Genomic DNA, 20,318 nt, shown 5'->3' with positions numbered 1-20,318 from the left:
AAGGAGAGGAAGAGAGCAGGGAAAACAAAAACGCTTTCCCATGCTGCTGGGGAAAAGCAGCAACTGCCACTTACCCGGAAAAGTGCTGCTTTTTGGTTGTTGTTGATAGGAAAAGCCACCAGCCAAACTCTGAACTTTGGGCAACCAGATACTTTCTCCTTCTGAGCACTCAGGAGAATTGCACTTTCTAATGACAAAAGCACTTAATTAATTGAAGCTGTCCGCAGTTAGACAGAGCTGGAGTTCATTCCAGAATGATGTTGCTAAATTGGAAAGGGAACAGAGAGGGGCCTTGCGAATGATTAAAGGTCTAGAAAACATGTCTCATGGTGATAGATTTAAGGAGCTCAATCTGTTCAGCTTCACAAAGAGAAGGTTAAGGGGTGACTTGATTGCCGTCTGTAAATACCTACATGGGGAACAAATATTTAACACTGGGCTCTTCAGTCTAGCAAAGAAGAGGATAACACAATCTATTTTGGGGGGGAAGCTGACGCTAAACAATTTCAGACTGGAAATAAGGCACATATTTTTAACAGTGAGCGTAATTAGCCATCGGAACAATTTACCAAGGGTCGTGGTGGATTCTACATAGCTGGCAATGTTGAAATCAAGGTTGGATGTTTTTCTACAAGATCTGCTTTAGGAATTATTTTAGGGAAGCTAGATGAGATGATCTGCTAGATGGTCCCTTCTGGCCTTGGGATCTCTGAACCTTTGAATTGTTGCAGGGAGACCCAGCAACCTGTGTAGCTGGCTGCTGCTGGGTTTGAAATGCATGCCCACGACTGTAGTACAGTGGTAAAGTGCAATTGTCCTGTTATCGGATTTGCAAAGCTGGGAGATGTTGGTATTTGCCGTGTTACCGTTTCCCACAGGACTGGGTTGTTTATAGCAGCTTGTTTACAGCAGTTAGGAGATGGCGGATTCATCTTTTAATGGGCTGAATGGGATGAAAACCCAGTCTCCGTGTTTCAGAGCAGCACTTCACAACCACGCTGGCGTGGTTAGGGCCCAGTTATGCCTTTTAAAGCCCCTGCCCCTCTTGGAGATGGGGGTGCTGAGCGGCGGGGCATTTCCGAGAGTCTTTGTGCCTACGGAGACCATGGAATGCCACTGCGCAGCACAAGCGGGAGCTGCTACACCTCTGTAGTGTGTGTGCGCCCCTCCCAGAGCAGGTGCCGAAAGTGGGTAGAGTCCTGGCCCTTCCCCCTGCCGCATATGGGGTGCTTGTTTCCCTTAGGATCTCAGACACTAAGGGCCTGGTTCTGCTCTCCCATACATCAGAGTAACTCCAGTCATTCCAGTCGAGGGACTCCTGATTTACAGTGGGTGAGTGGAAAAAGAATTGGTGCCCAGGATTGTGGCTGGCTCCTGTGGGAGAAGAAGCCAGGCCCCTGTGGAGGAGTAACCCGTGTCTGATGTGTGTCATGAAGGATGGATCTGGAATAAAACAATCGTTCACAACCGATTCAGGCTTGTGAGTTTTGAATGGTCAGAGCTCAACTGGCCAGAACACAAGACAGTTCCCTTGGATCCTCCTAAGTCCTTTCTGTGCCAACGGGCCAGTGCGATTAGTAATTGACAGATGCTGAAAGTGAGATGGGAGGAAATTGCCCGAGACCAGAGGGGGTTGTATGGGATCCCGCTCAGAATGCAGGAGTCACGCACACAATAAGCCGGGGCCGCAGACACGTTCTGACGCTGCCTGGTTGTTAGCCAAGATTAGATCTGGAACCTTCAGCAGAAAAGGACCTGGGGGTAACAGTGGATAAAAAGCTGGATATGAGTCAGCAGTGTGCCCTGGTTGCCAAGAAGGCTAATAGCATATTGGGCTGCATTAGTAGGGGCATTGCCAGCAGATCGAGGGAAGTGATTATTCCCCTCTATTCGGCATTGGTGAGGCCGCATTTGCAGTATTGTGTCCAGTTTTGGGCCCCCCACTACAAAAAGGATGTGGACAAGTTGGAGAGAGTCCAGCGGAGGGCAACAAAAATGATGAGGGGGCTGGAGCACAAGACTTATGAGGAGAGGCTGAGGGAACTGAGCTTGTTTAGTCTGCAGAAGAGAAGAATGAGGGGGATTTGATAGCAGCCTTTAACTACCTGAAAGGGGGTTCCAGGGGGCATGGGGCTAGGCTGTTCTCGGTGGTGGCAGATGACAGAACAAGGAGCAACGGTCTCAAGTTGCAGGGCGGGAGGTCTAGGTTGGATATTAGAAAAAAGTTTGTCACTAGGAGGGTGGTGAAGCACTGGAATGGGTTACCTAGGGAGGTGGTGGAATCTCCATCTTTAGAGGTTTTTAAGCTGAGGCTTGACAAAGCCCTGGCTGGGATGATATAGCTGAGATTAGTCCTGCTTTGAGCAGGGGGTTGGACTAGATACCTCCTGAGGTCCCTTCCAACCCTCATCTGCTATGACTCTATGAAAGCGTCTCTCAGCTGAGCACAAGGAGAACTCTAGTTGTAAGCTGCAGGCTTGCACAGTGCCTGGGGCCAGCCCCCCGAAGGAGACCTGATGCCAAGCACTAGACAGGGGTATCACACCCCGCCCTCTGGACACTGAGCCATCTCTGGCGCACCTAATATCGCGTGTTGTACAGCTTGTGTTGGTGCCGCCTGCTTTTGTAACGAGCCTTCCATTCAAACCAGATCCGAAAATAGCTTCTAGAGTGTGATCTGGTGTAAACGCTATAAGAGCATCTTGTGATAAAGTATCCCGCAGCCAGCCGGTGGTTGACATGGAGATGTTCCGAGGCACAGGTGAGGGTGGGGAGGGCTGCTTTAAGATGAGAAGGGAGGGCTGTTTTGAGGTGAGGTTTGAGACCGCTAGGCAGCAGCTGAGCTGGGGCGATGCAGAGAACAGCTCCAGGTGAAGAAGGCACTTGCACCAATGGCGGGGCGATTGTGAGAAGGGATAGAAGAGGCCAATGAGTGTGAGGAGCAAGGATACGAGGAGAAAGACCCGAGATCCAGGAGGCAAGTCTGAGCCAGTCAGGAGGGAGTGTAAAGACCAGACGACAGCCCCGTCGTGCTGTTCCTCGAACTGGGCGGGAGGACGTGGCCCCGTTTCCATAGCGAGAAGGTGAGAGAGACAGGAGCCCAGGGGCTGCCAGACATGCGGTGACTTGCAGAGATAGTTGTAGGCAGGGGAGCTGGAACGGCTAGATCGCTCCGGGACTGGAATAATGACATTATGGCCAAAGCAAACGCCAGCTCGGAGTTGGGGAAGGAAGCAGAGAAGATGAGGCTGTATTTAGGGGGCTCTTCTGGCCCTCCAAAAGCACTTCTGTCCTCGAGAGATTTAGCTGAAGACCCCAAGCACAGGCAGGGTCAGCGTGGTCCAGTGAAGCAGGAGCTGAACGGGGAGTCAGGGGACCTGGCCTCTCTTCCTAGCTCTTTGAGCTGCCAGGTGAGCCTCTCACTTCCTTTATTCACATTGTAGCTCTCCAGGGCCCTGATCTGGATGGGGTGTTGAGACATGTCCCTAAAACCCCTCAAGTACCGGACGGGGTCGTTAACAGGACGCTCTGCACGGGGGAGATTCTCTCTAGCGACGGCTAGAGTTAAAGAGCCAAGGTCTGAGGTTTCTTCCTTTCCCAACTTCTCTGTGCTCCCCGTGTGCCTGCTGCCCCTTGTCCTGGGCTGAGGCAGAGCCTGTGGTCCAGCACACCCAGCCAGTGCTGCGTGTCGGGGCCCCGCTTCTCCTCATCCTCCTTGGGTGAGAGCAGAGCCTGCGACAGTGGCTTCTATATGGGATCAACAAGGGGGAAGGCTATTGCCCCCTTCCCCCCCTTCCTGTGCTCACTTAGGGCCATAGCACAGGCCGTTCTGCTTGTGAAAGGCTGATACTGGCCATTTGTAATGTCTGAGCCTCTCCTTCCATGACCACCGTGCCAGCCTCGATAACAAGCAGAGCTCAGCTATTAACGCACGGGAGCTGGATGAACAACGTTCTCAGTAGGGGACTTCAGGTTCTGGAAGTCCGTCCTCAATGAGAGCAGGAAGAATCCTAGGAGATGAGGGTTGGAAGGGACCTCAGGAGGTCACCTAGTCCAACCCTCCGCTCAAAGCAGGACCAACCCCAAGTAAACCATCCCAGCCAGGACTTTGTCAAGCCGGGCCTTAAAAATCTCTAAGGATGGAGATTTCACCACCTCCCTAGATAACCCATTCCAGTGCTTCACCACCCTCCTAATGAGAAAGGAAAAAGAGTCTTATTCTCACCATCGGCATCAGTAAGACATTCCCTAAAACACAAGAGCCGAAAAGGCTCGCAGCTTGCATTAGCAGTGTGGTGGTACAAAAAAAAAAAAAAAAAAAAAAACCCAACCCCAAATGGGTCTTTCTGCATTGCAAAACCACTCGAAAGTTTCACATGCAGGCAGGCATGAACCCCTGCAAGCTGAATGTGCAGATTCAAATGAGAAATGCCTTTAAAAATCAATGAAATGTTTGTGACAGACTGTGCCCAGCGAGATGCTAAAGCACGCAGTCTGATCATAGCACGAAGTTCTCAAGGAACGGCAGCGAAGGAGGTGTCATTTTAAAGGTAACTTGGAGCAGAGTGTGTGTGTGACAAAATTTCAGGAATTAATGTCAGAGACATCCTTCTGAGTCAGTACTGGCAGCAGAACTCTGTCGGCAAGTCATGCTGGCAGAGCACCAATTATCCCATTACGGTGTTTAAGAAACTTCAGTTTAGTCTTGTCTTTATTCTCGCTCAGCTAAGACACAGAGTGAAAAAGAAATCGGAGGAAAAGTCTGGCTTCAGACTGGGCCATGCCAGGTGTGTACTGAGTATCCCCCAGCTTGGGTTGGCAATCTTTGGGTATGGCTTATGCCCAGGGAGAAGGTGAAGGTGGGTGATGGACAGACCCGTGACAGACCCCACGCCCTCAGGTCTGGTCTTTCCTCAGCGATGTTTCTCCCATCAGGATCAGCTGTTTTGGTGGGCAAGTTCTTTTGTCTGCGTATCAAGGGTTTGCTTCTCCAATCTAGCTGGCTTCTCAGCATGCTTCCCAACCTCGTGGTTCTCTGGCCAGCATCTCTGAGCCTCTTGCTGGGTACATCTGGTCTCTGACTCTTCAGGAATGAGCTATGCGAGCCCCCTTCCTCCTAGCGTTTTAAGAAACCCTCATCAGTTCTGGAGAGAATAGTTCTCCCTCTCTCAGCTGTTCTAATAATATAACAGTTTCCAGACCCTCTTAGTTATCGGTCGCTAGGAAGGACTTCTAGGGCCCCCTTCTTGCTGAAATACATTTCCATAAGGTCACACAGATTATACTCCTCCGCCTTTCCCAACGGAACTGCTACCCTTTGGTAGAACTTCCTCAAGGCACCCCTAGTTACTGCTGCTGGTTGCTTGTTGTTACAACTCAAATACTTATGAGGAACCACATTAGTGTCAGTGAAGTGTTTATAACCCCTCTCCCCACATGAGACAGACACATGCCTTCTGGTCGCTGTCCAAGATCGGTGCAATCTTCTCCGGGTGTTTTAACCTCTTTATGATGCAGTAGCAGGTTGCTCTATACTGCGAAATGTTTTTCTCCCAGGGTCAAGCATGGCTTTTCCTCATGGCTTTTTGATTAAACATTTCTGATCATTTGAAAAAAAATCTGTCTTGTCCCCACACTGATTTTGGCCATTAGAGCAGGGAGCATCTGCCTCTTAAATAGCTGTTCTGTTGCTCCAGTCCCTCTCCCCGTTTGCGTTGTGCTTTGTGTAACCTCATTGTCATTTCTGGTGTGCTGGGTCTGTAGGTGATGATTCTGCCGCACATCCCTGTACTGTGTGAGCGTTCTGTGCAGGGATCGAGAGCACTCCAATTTGTTCTCCCGCGTGACTTGTCTCGTGGTGTTTTAGGTGGTGATCTGTTGGCTTGGGCATTCTTTGCTTGTGGGTAGAGCAGGTTGGAAAATTTTCACTGGAAAAAATTCCAACCTCACGCAAATGTCTTTTGATAAGAATCTTCCTGTTTTCCAGCCAGCCCGAGTTTTGGGAGCGGTTGCTTGCTTCCTCTCCTGGTCGTCAGGCTGGCACTGACGCCGCCTGGGAGCGATGTTATCTAGGAATGACTGTGCTTGCATTTGGATGGAGTTCTGGATCCTTGAGCGCTTTGCATGAGAGTTAGTGTTTGCTGTCTTGGCTGATGGGGCACCCAAAGCTGCTTCTGCTCAGCTCTCCCAGCCACTGTTGCTGAACCATGGAATAGCTGTTTAAGAACTGCAGGTGTGGGGTGTCGTTCCAAGTGCTGAAAATGGCTGTGAAAGTTGGCCCCCGACTTCTCTCGCAGGTAGTAGAATGGATTGAATTATGCTGCTGAGTAGTTTGAGCAGCTGTTTTACCAGAGACCATCTACCTAGTAGTTTCTTTAGGGCTTAGAAAGCCAGTCAAGCTCCATGAGCATTTATTCTGAGCTCCTAGTGTATATAATTGAGGGTGCATGCAGTTCCTTTGTCTCTGTAACCAGACTCCTTCTGGAGGGATGCTAGTGCTTTCAAGTCACTGCAGCTTTTTTCCTTCACCTGCTCTTTTCTGTCGTCTCTGGTGACAGCCTCCTGGTGCTGCTGGCTTCAGAGGTCAGAGAATTTAAGGCTGGAAGCCATTGAGTCTGACACTCGTATATCACCAACACCACCCAGCACCCGCACACTAAACCCAACAACTGAAATGAGACCACGGTATTACAGCCCCTGGGGGATTACTAGACTGTCATGTGCCCCCGGCAGAGAGTAGGAGGGACCAAAGGGACCAGAGGAGAGTGAATGTTACCAAAGCTTGTGAAAGAGAAGAGCACACATTGCAGAGGGCAGGTATCTGACTTTTGGATCCTGTGCATAGAGGGGGAGTATGCCATCATCTCCCAAGGGGCCAACCTGCACACACACGAGTTGGCGCGAGGAGCGTGATGTTAGTAAGAGAGATTTTGGCAGTCTGTCTATGGGGAGGGCCTGGCTAAAGAGGGATTTGTCACTGACGTTCAGCGGGGGATGTTGTCACTAAATCATGGTGATTAGCGATGAGAAGGGCTAGAGCTGTCTGGACAACTTCTGATGGGAACGGGATATGTTTGTCCAAAATTTCCATTAAAATGTGGACACTAGTGCTAACAAAAATCCCCATGGTTGGTCCTCTAGGAGCCAAGGCCAGATGCCTCCCTGCAGTATATTTCGTATAGTGCTTTGTCCAGGTGAGTTTTAATGGCCTGTATTTTTAAAAATGAATGATCCAATGGAGTGCCTGCTTTTTAATGCACAAGCCTAGCTAGTATGAGCGCAGAGATGGGGTGAGGGCCTTGGCTCTCACTTGTATTTAAAATCAGGCCCTACCTTTCCCAAGTGAGGCCTTCCTGGGGGAGACTTTTCCACGTGATGAGTCTTGTCATGATTTTTTTCTGGGCATAACCTGTGGGGAGCAGCAACACCTAAGTAATAAACTGGTCTGAGAGAGACTCCGGCAGAACAGAACTTGCTGGTGATAGACTTGGCATGTAAAAGAACTGCACCACAGCTGACAGTAAGCAGCAGTCTGACATCTCCCACTAATTTTACAAGCTGAATACAGCTCACTGTTAGGAAACTTTTTCTTACAGATATTCAAAGGATTTCTACCTTTTTCTTTCTGAATCTCATTCGTCTAGTTGTAGTTACACCCTTGTACCCCAGTTCTTTCACACACACCCTTTGGCTTCAACGCCTTTCAAATGCTCATACATATTTATCATATACTCCCTTCTACTAGTGGTTGAGATGTATCACGTTAAAATTCATGCCGACCTGGATCTCGCTTAATCTCCCTACTTTCTAATATTTTTCCTGGTATAGGATTTCAACAGCTGTGCTAGTTTCATTTGTTCAAGGTGATTCTGTTTGTTCCCACCCCAGATTTCTAACCTCTCTAGGTCCTGTTGTATTATTTCTGCCTTCAGTGGTGTGTGTAACACCTTCCAATGTGATCTAAACTGTGACTTTCCTTAAGAGACTTTAGGCCCCATCCACATTCGAATGAGGTTTAAACCAAGGTAAATTGGATCAGATTAAAACCACCAGACAGTTTCTCAGCTGTCGTCCAACAGCATGTGGAGTTACACTAGTTTACATCAGCTCCATAAACTCTTCGGGGCAGGGGCTGTTGTCTTGTTCTTTGTACAGCACCTAGCATAATGAGGTGCTGGGCCAGCGCTAGCCCTCCTAGGTGCAAATAAATTAGTTCATCGAGCATGGCTTGTGCAACAGTATGCATGGGCTCTAATGACCCTTTGTTTTTAATATGAGGGGCTATAGGAATTTGCTTTGACCAGTTACTGTACTAGTAATATTTGACAAACTCACAGGAGTTGGAGACTCTATGGAGCTGTAATATCATAGGAATTTCCCCCACTGGATCAGACCAGTGGTCCGGCAGTAGAACTCATTGCCACAGGAAGGCATTCAGGCCAAGGAGTTAGCAAGGTTCAAACAGAGATTGGACATTTACATGGCTATCAAGAATATCCAGTTTCATAGTTAACAATAAAAATCTGGAAGGGCTGTTAAGCCTCCTGCTTCAGGACATAAGCCTATAAGAGACCAGGAGAAAGTGTCCACTTCCATGTCCCTGGACTACTAGCTATTCCATCCCTACTGGGAATGGCTGGTCTCCGCCATCCTTGCTGGTGTGACCCCTTGCCCCTGGTGAGTGAGAGGCCATGCCGGTGGGGGCAGAGCAGAGTGCTCTTCAAAATGATGCCCCCCCTCTAAAACCATGTCTAGTTCTGTCCCGGTATTGGATGAGGGACAAACCAGCCAAAAATAAGACCGTCTGGTATGAAACCAGATGGGTGGCCTCCCTAGACCAGGATAGCTACTGTAGGGTTCTTACTGCTTCCTTTGAATCATCTGGCGCTCAGAAGACACTCAGAGCTAGATGGATCACGGGCAGTCCCTGTGTTCCTAGCCCAGTATCCTGCCTCTGATGGCAGCCAGCCAGATGTTCAGGTGAAGGTGCAAGAACCCCTGTAATGGACACTGATAGTTTAACCTTCCCATACGAGAAGTTTCTTACTAACCCCAGGCAGTTGTGTTTGGCACATGAGAGGTTTTACCCAGGATAGTTTTTGTCCCCTATCTAATGTAGCTGTGGCTTGCTGCCTGACTGCTGTTTATTACTGCTAATAAGCATCCTGATGGTACTGTAGTGAGATTTGTTTAACTCACAGTTTATTTTTATAATGCCACCTTTTTAGCATCTCTCTCACTTTTTGTTTATAAAGCGTTTGGCGCCGAGGCTGTCATTTACTATGTGTTTGTATAGCATCTCACACAATGGAGCCTGGGTGACCTACTTTAAACCACAATAGAAATGTGAAGTCAGAGATGATGAGACTCACCATCAGCATTTGGGACTGATTCAATGCAATCAAGCCAGTCGCAACATTGTAATGAAATTCCCTCCCCGCCGCCAATCACTACCTTTTAAAATATTCAGGCTGTTCTTTCTTCCTCCTACAAACCGAGCAGTTTCTCAACACTTCCCGGGCAAAACAACACAATCAAGTGTAATGGACCTATTGCTAATTGCAGTTTGAAGAGACGGTGGGCTGAGATTAGGCAAACTGTAATTAACTTAGCACAACTCAACACCTCATGGAAGATTCAGAAAACAATTGTTCATTTCTGTTTCTTTTCATGTTTTTCAGTGGCAATGTGGTAATCTTGGCCCAGATTCTAGTCTCAGCGCCAGTGGAAAACTGAAGCAACGCCGCTGATTTCAGTGCAGTCACGCTAGGCTTCTGTTGGTGTAACGGAGCAGACTCAGGCGAACAGGTGCATGATAGCCAGTCCTGCTCTCTGCTACACCTGCAGCGCCAGAAAGGCCATGAGAGTGTGAGCTGGGGCAGTTCGAGAGCTGGGGCATTTCTGGAGCATAACCACTTCCAGTTTGTCACGTGTGCGCAGGCCCACTGCAGGTGATGGGACTGGACAGATCCCTGCAGAAATAGGAAGGCAAGAGGGGTTGCACAAGGGTCCCAGAAAGACGAGCTTAGCCTGCAGAACCTACAGTGCTGGGGATTGGTGAGGAGGGGAACCCAGCAGGACGCCGAGATGCCAGGGGAATTTGCAGGGCAGGCACATGCACAAAACAGCTTTTGAACGGGTAAACAGAGCACATTGGTTGTGGCGTCAGCGGGAGGTGATCAGCGTGGAAGCCAGAGACGCCAGCTTACGAGTCGCTGCTCACAGTGGAGGGAAGGCCTTGCAAACTGGACCAGCACTGGCTGGAGCCCGCGGCACAAGCCGTAGCAAGCAAGAAGCCTGCACAGGGTCCAGCCGCTCCCGTGACTGGGGGAGCGAGGGAGTCCTTGGACCACCGTGCAGGCGTGGGACTGGGCGGGGTAGCAAAGGTCTCCTGTTCTGCTCCGGGGTATGAGAACACAGGGCCTGCGGTGCAATCGGTGGCTGTTACCTTTGAAGGAAACAAGGCCATTGAATAACGTCGCCAGCCTGCAACCCGTTCACTGCACAGAGCTATGGGCTCCGAGTGGGGCTCACTTACAGGATAGTTCAGTCATTTCTGTGCCCCTCAAGACCCTGCTATTGTCTCTCCTCCCTGCCCCTGCCACTGTCCCATGACACTGGGATCACGGCACCTCCCCACACTCTGCAATGCTGCCATCACCTCTGCTCACCCTGCCCCACAGCCAGGCCTCACTGCCTCCCCTCCCCACACGGTGACCCCCTCTGTCTCTTCTCTGTGATCTAGCCCCCCGCCGCCAGGACCTTCCTAGCTCCTCTCCCAGACCCCCCGCAGATACAGCCTCCCGTGTGTGTTGTGTTGACTCTGGCTCTGCCTCTGTTCCAGGAAGGGGCCTGCACTAAGCTGGACGAAGACATCCTGGATATCCCACTAGACGACCCCGATGCCAACGCGGCAGCAGCCAAAATCCAAGCCAGTTTCCGTGGTCACATGACGAGGAAGAAGATAAAGGGGGGGGAAATAGACCGTAAAAGCAAGGACCCCGAGTGTGCGAGCAGCACCCGTGTAGGGGACCTACGCAACGGAGACTAACCAGCCAGGTGAGCTCCTGACCAGTACGCTTGCCTGCAGGGGGACAGGGACTTCTAGTGGGCCATATCAGGACAATTTGAACCGATTCCTGGGCTTGACAGCCCATTGGCTTGATTGGGAGTTAAGGGTGCCCAGCACTGAGCCCCAGATAAGATGCTGTAACCCAGCAGAAAACACCCAGAAAATGTATACAGCCTCCCCACCCACCACCAGCCTGTTTTTTTTGGGAGTGGCGGCCTGGAGGTGATCTCCAGGGCAAAACGAAGAAGTATGGCAGGGAGTGGGGGTTGGAAACCTATAGTCCCTGCCCTTCGTACAGCGCTTCTCCTCCAGGGACCCAAAGGAGGGTCAGGATTGTTATCCCCATTTTACAGAGGGGGAAACTGAGGCACACAGGGTCAGTGACTTGCCTAAGGTCACACATTGGGCCTGTAGCAAAGCCAGGGATGGAGCCTACATGCTTTGCAGAATAGGGATGGGGAAATTTGTTTCGGTAATGTTGGCCGGCGAGACGCGTCACCCCACACTGAAGCTGTATCAGAACTTCCAGAGTTTGAGCCAGTTCAGCGCACTTTCTCCGTAAAAGGTTCTTGCTTTAATGGATGAGAGTAGAGCCAGTTTCCATGGAGCTTCTGACCTGACGGAAAGCAGCAAGAACCAGAAAGTGGGTTCGGGGAAACTTCTAGGCCAGGCTTATAAATCAGAGAATCCTCTGGTTAGGAACACGGGGAGTGTGGGGGGCTGGGTATCCCCAGCTCAGAGACGTGTCCCACGCGAATCTCGCTATGAAGGATGCCAGTTTCTAGTCAGTGGAGACATGGATGGAGTGGAGCTGGTGTGTGTCTATCTACCCTATTTCCCCCACTGCTCCCCCACCATCTCCGCTTGCCAGGGCGCCTCTTCCCCCCAGCAACCATCCGTGCAGAGGGGTTTGGGGGAGCAGTGAGGGCGGGGGAAGCGAGAACCAGCCCAGGTGGTTTGAACAGAAGCATTCTGCCTCCCCCTGGCTGGAATCCCTCTTTCCCAGCAGGATTCACACAGGCCAGGCTCTGCGGCTTCCTCCCGCCCAGCCGCACAACAGACCCAGTGACTGGGCACCGGTGGCAGGGGCAGGGAGGTGAGCATGGGCAAAGGCCGACGTTTAGGCCATGTTCTCCATAGCCTCTCACCCACTGAGGTGTCGCCTTGTCCTCCCCAGACTCACGTACCACTTGGGCTTTTCCCCTCACCCTTCATTGAAAGCGCTGGGGAGTCTTTCCCGCAGGAACCCGTGTCTCTGGGAGGGGCCCTCGGTGCCTCTCTGCAGGCTCCCGGGTATTGCAGTGGGCTCCCCAGTTTCCCATTCTTCCCTCTGCAGGGGCACGTGCTGACTCCTGGCACCAGTCCCTGGCGGGCATGGCCCCACTCTCCCCAAGGGATGGGGACAAGCCACGTGCAGTGTGCCCTGCCCAGGATATAGCAGCCTCGGTACAGCCAGCCCATGCTGTGGGCAGTTCGCTGTCTAGCGGAGGGACCCAGAGAAGGCAGGAGGCAGTGGGGAACCCACTGGCAGGGGTTTGCTCAATGCTCTGTTCCCCTTTTCCCTTATCCTGCTGCTTCCCTCTTCTCCCCGTACTCCATGCTCGGCGGAGACAGGACTTGAGTGAAGTGGGCTGGACTTTGCATGCTCCCGGGGCCAGGGGGTCTCCTCAGGAGGGGTTGAATGGGGGCTGCCCTGGTGCATGCGGGAGCCCAGAGAGGAGAGTGGAAGCTGGGCATGAGTGGGCCGCTGAGGCCCCAGGGCTGGAGAGAGGGCGGGCGGGGTGGGAAATGGGATCCCAGCCACGGGCTGTGATGGCAGGGAGGACAGCTCACGGTGACTCAGGGCTCGGAGGAGCCAGTGGAGGGGCTTCAAAGAGGGGAGGGAAGCTATGTGGTCTGATCGATGGCCACCTCCTGTGAGCTGGCTTTCATACCCCCTTCCCCCCGGCGAGCTCGGTGTGCAGGTCCTGCATGCGTTGCACGCCTGCCAAGTGCCAATATCATGGGAAACGACGCTGCTTTGCTACCTGTTCCCCGGGCAGTCTGTATCTGACACCACCGTCCATGCCACCGTGGGACTTGGCCGAGATCTCCGACTCCACGCTGGGTGTGGCCAGCAGAATTACACGGGGGCTGTATATGGCTCACTGTCTGTCTCCCAGACCTTTGCTCTTGGCTCCGTCCCCAGACCTCACTAGAGCGGTCACGTTCTGGACTGGCGTGGCCGAGCCTGTGATGCTTGCCCCGGTTTTGTCAACTCTGGGGGGTTACAGCGGTTTTGCTGTTTCTCGTGTAAAACGCTTGCCTGCGGTGGGTGCCGATGGGCGGCTGACCCACTGCGTCCTGGAGGAGGCTGCGTTTCAGAGGGGCGAAGGGAGCCCTGTATTATAGGAAACGGTTTTCAATCCTGTGGGATCACAGGTGCTACCTAAAGGAACGCTGGCGTTGTTATTGATCATGCATCTGTCGGCAAGTTCTCCATTCAGCATCCTGCACGCCAGGCAGAGCATGCATCTGCCAACAGGGCCAAATTTGACGGGTACCACAATGAGGGCAATGAGTATCTGGCTTTCTCTGCCCGCCTCCTTCCTTTGCAGAGCGCCTGCCACCCCCTCCGGTTCCTCCGACGGAGCCTTCCCACAACACTGCCTGCAGCGCCTTGCCTCCTGCCAGTCCCTCCCCCCCCCCCCCCCCCCGGTCAGCATGTCTGGGACCAGCAGCTTCAACTGGGTCCTGGCGCTTCTGCCTCAAGCCCCCAAGTATCCCCGCTGAACTGAGCACTTCACCTCCCGCAAAGACCATTCTGAGTCCCGGGGCGCCTCCTGCCTACAGTGAGCGGGGGTGTGTGTGTGTGTGTGTGTGTGTGTGTGTGTGTGTTTGAGGCTCTCGTGGGAGCTGGCGGTGTGTGGTCACTGGCCTGGGGAAACGGGCAGAGGTCCAAGTGCAGCACAGATCCCATCGCTCAGGTGGCCATGAAATGCCCTGAGACTGACACCGACAGCGTGTGGGGTTCGTGAGAATCAGGGAGCCCGCCCCTGAGCCTCGTCTGTGAGACCAGAGCATCCCAGCCCACAGGAGACTAGACTGTTATAGCCACAGGCAGAGAACAGGAGGGACCGAGGTGGTCAAGGCCCCTGCAAGGGCAGGGAAAGATTCAGTGAGATGCACCCAGATAATCCTGGCCAGTGACTCGCACCCACACACTGCAGAGGAAGGCGGGCCCCCCCCCTCCAAGGGCATTACCAGTCTGACCTGGAGGGAAATTCCTTCCCACATCCACACATGGTCTAACTAGATCTAGTGTGACCAGATACCAAGTGAGAAAAGTCAGGACAGGGATGGAGGTGATGGGCGCCAACAGAAGAAAAAGCCCCCAAATATCGGGACTGTGCCTATAAAATCAGGACATCTGGTCACCCACGTTAGACCCTGCGCATGTGAGCGAGAACTGGACAGCCCAGCACGGTGCCATCTCAGAGCTCTGGCCCGCCCGGCCCTATGTCCAGGCTCCAACCATGGCCATCCCTGATGCGTCAGAGGGAGAAGTTGGGAACATAAAACATCCTTACAACATGGGACAGATTCTAGACCCTGTGTAGACCCAAGCAGGGCGTAGTGCCTACAAACAAAGATGGGGCAGAGCGTGGCCAAACGGTGCCAGAAAAGATCAGAACCCTGGAGACGCTAGGATCTCTTGTGATTTCCCTATTGCATCTATGTGGGGTGAATTCTGCAGGCAGACGTCCAAAGCGGCTTATGCCATTTACAAAAGCAATTGCGTGGGCCTTGCTTGTATGGACTTAGGGGCAGATCTTCAGAGACATTTTAGGCACCTATCGCCCCTTGATTTCCATGGGAGTTAGGCACCGAAATATCTTTGCGGATTCTATCGTGTACAGAATTGGATAGTGTGGCTTTAAATTGTTTGTCACTAGTGGCACTGAGTCTTGCTCGCACAAGTGGGCGTGGAAAGCAAATTTTCAGCTGACACGCTAGTGTATTTGCACCAGCAATGGTGCAACCTGTATGGTTACCGACACAGCAGGAGGCAGCATTCCTTCCCTCCCTCTCTCCCGTGCCTGTCGCTGCCCAGAAAAACTTGCTGGAGCCGCGGCACAAAGCCAATTAGCAGAGCCAGCGGTGGCCCTGACTGCACTTTTTGGAGCTCGGATCGCTCAAGCATGCAAATGTGTTGAAACTAATTAAATCAACTCTGCACCTACTAGTACATTTAACAGCAGCTTAATTTTTCCAGGAACAGTGCCCAGGCATGGCTGCGTGCCTCCCACCCCAAAGAAAGTTTCAAAGTTTGTAAAACTAGCTTATCAGCTTCCTCTCCCTAAACTGCTCCTCCGGGAGGGATTCAACCCTCAGTGGCTTCCGCAACCCCTCGTTCTCAGAGAAACAGTCTAATCAAGGGGCAGGAGCTGCATTTGGTGACGGATGTGTCTAGATCACGGCTTGACTAGGAGCAAGCTGCTCACCGTCCACTCAGAGAAAAAGTCACCATAAAATGTAGAGTAATTGGAGTCTGGAAGCTTATGCTTAAAAATCACTTGACATTTTACAGTTGCTTATAATTTTGCCAAACGAACTGTTTGGATTAAAATTTTCCATGTCAGGTTTCCAAGGCAGGCTGAATTTGGGGGAGTTCCCTCAAAAATGGTTCAGCCACTTCTGAGAATGAGCTCAGGGAAAAACACAAGTTTTTGCCCTTGTTAAAAAATGTCTTACAGCTCTTTTGTTGAGACATTCTAGTGCCTTCATGCAGGGGATCAGGGGCGTAGAATTTGGCAGGCGTGTGGGGGGTACCTTGATGTCAGGGATGTGACTCTTGCCATCCCTGTGGAAATCCATCCACAGCTGGGCAAGCTGAAACTTTTGAGTGCTTGACTTTACAACCAAGGCTTGCTTTGATGTAGTTTTTTGCCTGTATTTGTAGTTATATTTATTCATTATTTATTTTGCTCTGGAGCCTAGTCACCCCCATCAGAATCCACATTATGCTGGGTGCTGTACAGACGTAGTACACGATAGACCTGTATAGTCTTGTGTTGGTTCATGCAGAGATCTTTGTCATAGGGTCTGTTTTCAGATGCTTATAGCTGTCAGGAAAATCATGTTGTGGGCTGTATTTTTTTATATCCCTGCCCTTGAAAGCTGGCTGGGAAAATGTCAGGTTAAATATGAATGTTTCAGGAAGCTACAAGCACCTTCATTCCACCCCAACTCTTGGGGTAACAGTGAAAGTCTCAAATTAACCATAACTGCCAGGCATTTTCACACAAACATTGTCATTCACAGCCTATGGTTGCCATTAAAAAGTCCACATTTGCCAACAGTGACCACCGATTGCCCTGTTTAGAATAGGCAATGACCCTCGCATCTCTCATCACACTGTTTAGTGGCCATTGACAGATGCTAACTTCTTAAATATACACGTGTGGCAAACAGCTAGCTGCTCCCTAGTGGGTCTCACGCTTCAACCCCTGGTAGTGGGCCAGTGAGTCCCCAGTAACCCTGTCTCCCCTTGGAGGTACCTTGCTGCAGCTTCCTTCTGCTGGCTGGGGCCAGGTTTTTTTTTCCTTCTGTAGCTACAGAGAAGCACTGTCTTCTAGCAGAGGGTGTGTCTCCTCCAGCTGCTACCAGCCCTCTGGTAACTTCCTCCTCCTGTGCTTCTCCCCCTCCCTTTAGGGAAGGCAGGTTTAAGTACACCTGGACTATCCCTTCATTGGGTCCAGGTGTCTCTAATTGCCCTGCAATCATCTCTCCCCTGCTTGCAGGAAAAAGGGTTTTTGGCCTCCTAGGGCTCACCCTCTGGCCCTGGTACGCCCTTTTGAGGCCCTCTGGCCTGATTTTATCACAACACCCACTTAGGGCTTGATCCAAAGCCCACTGAAGTCACTGGGAGGCTTTGGATCAGGCTGTTGGTCACTTAATCCGCTCTTGGGATTATTCAACTCTGGAGTGACTGCAGTGGGCTTTGCGGGAGGTACTGAGGAGGGTTTGATCTTCAGGAACAGCTGCATTGGGATCTGATGTTCTGGAAACATAATCTCTGCTCGTGCACATATGGAATCGAGCACCACACGCCGGCTCTGTGGCTATGCGTGCAAGCGTTCTAGGCAAGCGTGGAGTCTGCGTGCAGAACGACTTATGCACAAACCTCTGGCTGGGTGATGGAGGCCCCTTTTTAAAATGGGGGCTTCTGATAAATTGAAATAATATTTAACGTAAAAGTCTTTTTTTGGGGGGGGGCCTCTGGTCCTGGAGCCAAAGCTCCTGATTCTGAATTGTGAACCCACTCCAGCCCCGAGCCAGAGACAATAGACGTGGGTGGGCATAAAATATGAGTCACTTATTAGAATGGCTGCTTCCCTCTTTATGACTTGTGTTACCTGGGGGCCGTACAACCGCAGAACAAACAGACAGTCCCTGCCCCAAAGAGCTTGCAGTTAGTGTTCCAGTGCGGTCTCTATCTATGGGACTGACCTGTTTCTAGTCACCCAGCAACTGAGCACCTCACAGGCGTCAATGCATTGATCACTGCTGCCCTCGTGCAGGGCAGGGCAACTATGCCCCTTGTGCAGGTGGGAAACTGAGGCACTGAGTGACTGGCCCGGGATCAGCCAGGGAGTCTATAGTGAACCTAGCTCTCTCACGCCCCAGGCTAACACCCTGACCAGTAGGCTCTACACCCCCTCGGCACTACCCCACCTGACAGGCCCCACTACAACCTGGCGCTGGTACCCTAGGGCCTGAATCCCATTTTCACCAGGGTAACTGCCTTGGCCGTACGCCTGCCGAACGCCAGTGACCGGAGCCGAACTGGGCCCAGCGTGTCCTGCCCTATGGCGAGCTAGGCAGTGCTCCGTTCCCTGCTCCCTGCCCTCCCCTGGCTGAGCTGGGCGGTGTGGGAAGGCAGGAGGCGAGGGTGGCTGCTGGTGGGTGTTGGAGGGTGGTACGTCCTAGTTTTGCTTTGCAGCAGAGCAGTCGTTATCATGGAAACCAACAGTAACTCCCGAGAGGAGGCAAAGGCCCTGGATTTGAATTTAATTTCTCCCATAGCAACACCGTCTTCAATGCCTGCCATCCGCACATGCTATTTTAAAAAGCCGTGTCACAGTCTCCTGACGGGGAAGGTAAATATAACACTCGCAATTAGCGCCGGCTGCAATGGGCCCCATCCTGCCCTCGTTTCCCCGGCTGCAGCCCGTTGCCGTCAGCGAGGTGATGTGGGGCCAGCTGGGAGCTGAATCAGGCACGGTGTCGCCTTCGTTTCCTGGTTAGATTTGGTGTGTGATGAGCACAAACGCAGAGCTGAGTCGCGGCTGTAAAGCCACGGCTGGCCCTGGCGTTGGTCTGGGTTTACACCATGGCCCCCTGAGAGCAGAATCTGTCCCTAGGCGTGGGACCGGTTTGCAAGAGGAGACTCGTGCCCCTCTGCGTCCACACACGCCCACGGGACTGCAGGTCACAGGCTGAAAAGGCCCCAGAATCACTGAGGCAGCCCCAGTGGTTGCTCTAAGTGCTGGCAGGACCCCCAGGGCTTGCGCCACAGACCAGGATGGCATAGCAGGATGGCAGACCAGCCCACCCCTGACAGCTGGCATGCCCACTGCACCTGGACTGGGGGGGAGGTGGCGGCAACATAGGCTGCCTATGGTGTTTGGGGCCATGCCTGTGCCAGGGGTACCTCTCCTCCAGGTATTGACCTTCTCCTGGACTCTGGCTACCCCATACAGGTGGCCGGGGAGTGGTAGGCAGTGGAGAGCTCCTGGGACTCCCAGACAGCGGCAGCAAGATTCTGGTGCAGCTTCTAGGGCAGATCACTTTCCTATCCAGGGCTGCCCCGGATTGCTACGCTCTGCACGTTCACCCAGATCATTTTCACTTATTATTATGCTGCTCAGGGAAGCAGGGGCTATTTTTACCTTGGCTTATACTGTGTAGCTTGCCTCTTCTGGTGCCTGGTTTTTGCCTACAAACAAATTACGCAACGGTAGATGGTGGCTGCGCTTTAGAACTGAGGGACGAGGGAGGGTTTTACAATATGGCGTGCGCACACGTGTGGTTGCGAACAGGCTGAGAGCTGCGTGGGCCGCAGGGTCGTGCAAGTGCCGGGCCTTGGATTTTGGGGCAATGAATAAACATTGACCAGTGAAAGGAGAAGCTGCAACTGTGAAGGAGAAAGGAGAAGCTGCTAAATTAATCAGGTTGTTGCGAAGCTGGATTTCAAAGGATAAGTCAATGACCTTCAGCTTTGTGGCACGCCTGCCCCGGGTGGGATTGTTGGTGTCATGTGTGTAGGATGACAGGGAAGTGGAATTGCTCTGCTGAGCCGGTCGGTGCGTCAGGATCACTAATGCAGTGCTGGGGTTGCACGTGTGGGGTGCAGGGAATTGCTTATTAAGAATCGTTTGGCTTCCTTCACTCCCGGGGGGATCCTGCGATTTCAGCGGCATTTCTCATGGTTTGTACTGGGGTGAGTGAGAGCAGACTCCAGCCCGTAGCCATAACTCAGGAGCAGCGAGCGGGGTGGGTGATGGGGATTCGTGTGGAGCCCCTGGCCCTGGGCAGAGGAGCTGTCTGCGGCTTTGGCCAGTGGTCAGGAATAAAAGCTGGTCTGTGAAGAGCCCCCGTTCTATAAGTGGGGGAGGCAGGAGCTGACGGAAGGAACAAATCCTCACCCAGGCCAGTTTCAGCAGTGCAGAGCCAGGCTCAGATCGCAGAGAGCTAGGGGGACTCGCCCGAGAAATCTTTCTACTGTGAACCAATTTCTGTCACCACCACCTGCCCTGGTCACACTCACCCCTTCCCGGAGTGCTGCAATAGGCCTGTGTAGAGACAACCTAAGCAGCAGCTGCATCTCTGCAAGGGATTTGCAGTAACTGCGAGAGAGGATGCTTCAGTCTGAAAGGACCGAGGCAGAGCGGCTCATCCCCAAAGCATCTCTGGTAAGGCCCGAAAACAAGAATTCCAGTTCACGACACGCAGCAGGTTCTGGGATTGGTTTTTGTTTCAACGTGGACTGAAACAGAGAGTGAACGAGCCCTCATTAATCTTCATTGCACCAAAGACAGAGCCTAAGTATGGGCTATTGTCTCTTTTCGGTTCAATGAATATCTAATTATTTATACCAAGTGGAACAGCTCCAACAGGAGAGACGGACTGACTCTATCACAGGGGGCTCACCTGAGATGTAGGAGGTTCAAGTCTTAGCGCTGCCTGGGCATCACTGGCTCTT

At 52.2% G+C, this 20,318-nt stretch overlaps 1 protein-coding gene across 1 annotated transcript in view; it reads left to right on the top strand.

The window, feature by feature from the left end:
- LOC137163138 (sperm surface protein Sp17-like) overlaps positions 1-20,318 on the top strand; it is a 46,176-nt gene that overhangs the window by 23,077 nt on the left and 2,781 nt on the right. The window contains exon 4 of the mRNA XM_067563301.1: positions 10,844-11,058. Within this exon, the coding sequence (XP_067419402.1) occupies positions 10,844-11,050 (207 nt within the window). The 3' untranslated portion in view covers positions 11,051-11,058. The remainder of the gene's footprint in view (positions 1-10,843; positions 11,059-20,318) is intronic.

The sequence above is a fragment of the Emydura macquarii genome, unplaced genomic scaffold, assembly GCF_026122565.2.
Source record: "Emydura macquarii macquarii isolate MOO-44397 ecotype Brisbane River unplaced genomic scaffold, CSIRO-AGI_Emac_v2 contig_312, whole genome shotgun sequence".
Lineage (NCBI taxonomy): Eukaryota > Metazoa > Chordata > Testudines > Chelidae > Emydura > Emydura macquarii.
The sequence above is the reverse complement of the archived record's forward strand: the minus strand, read 5'-3'. Positions and strand labels throughout refer to the sequence as shown.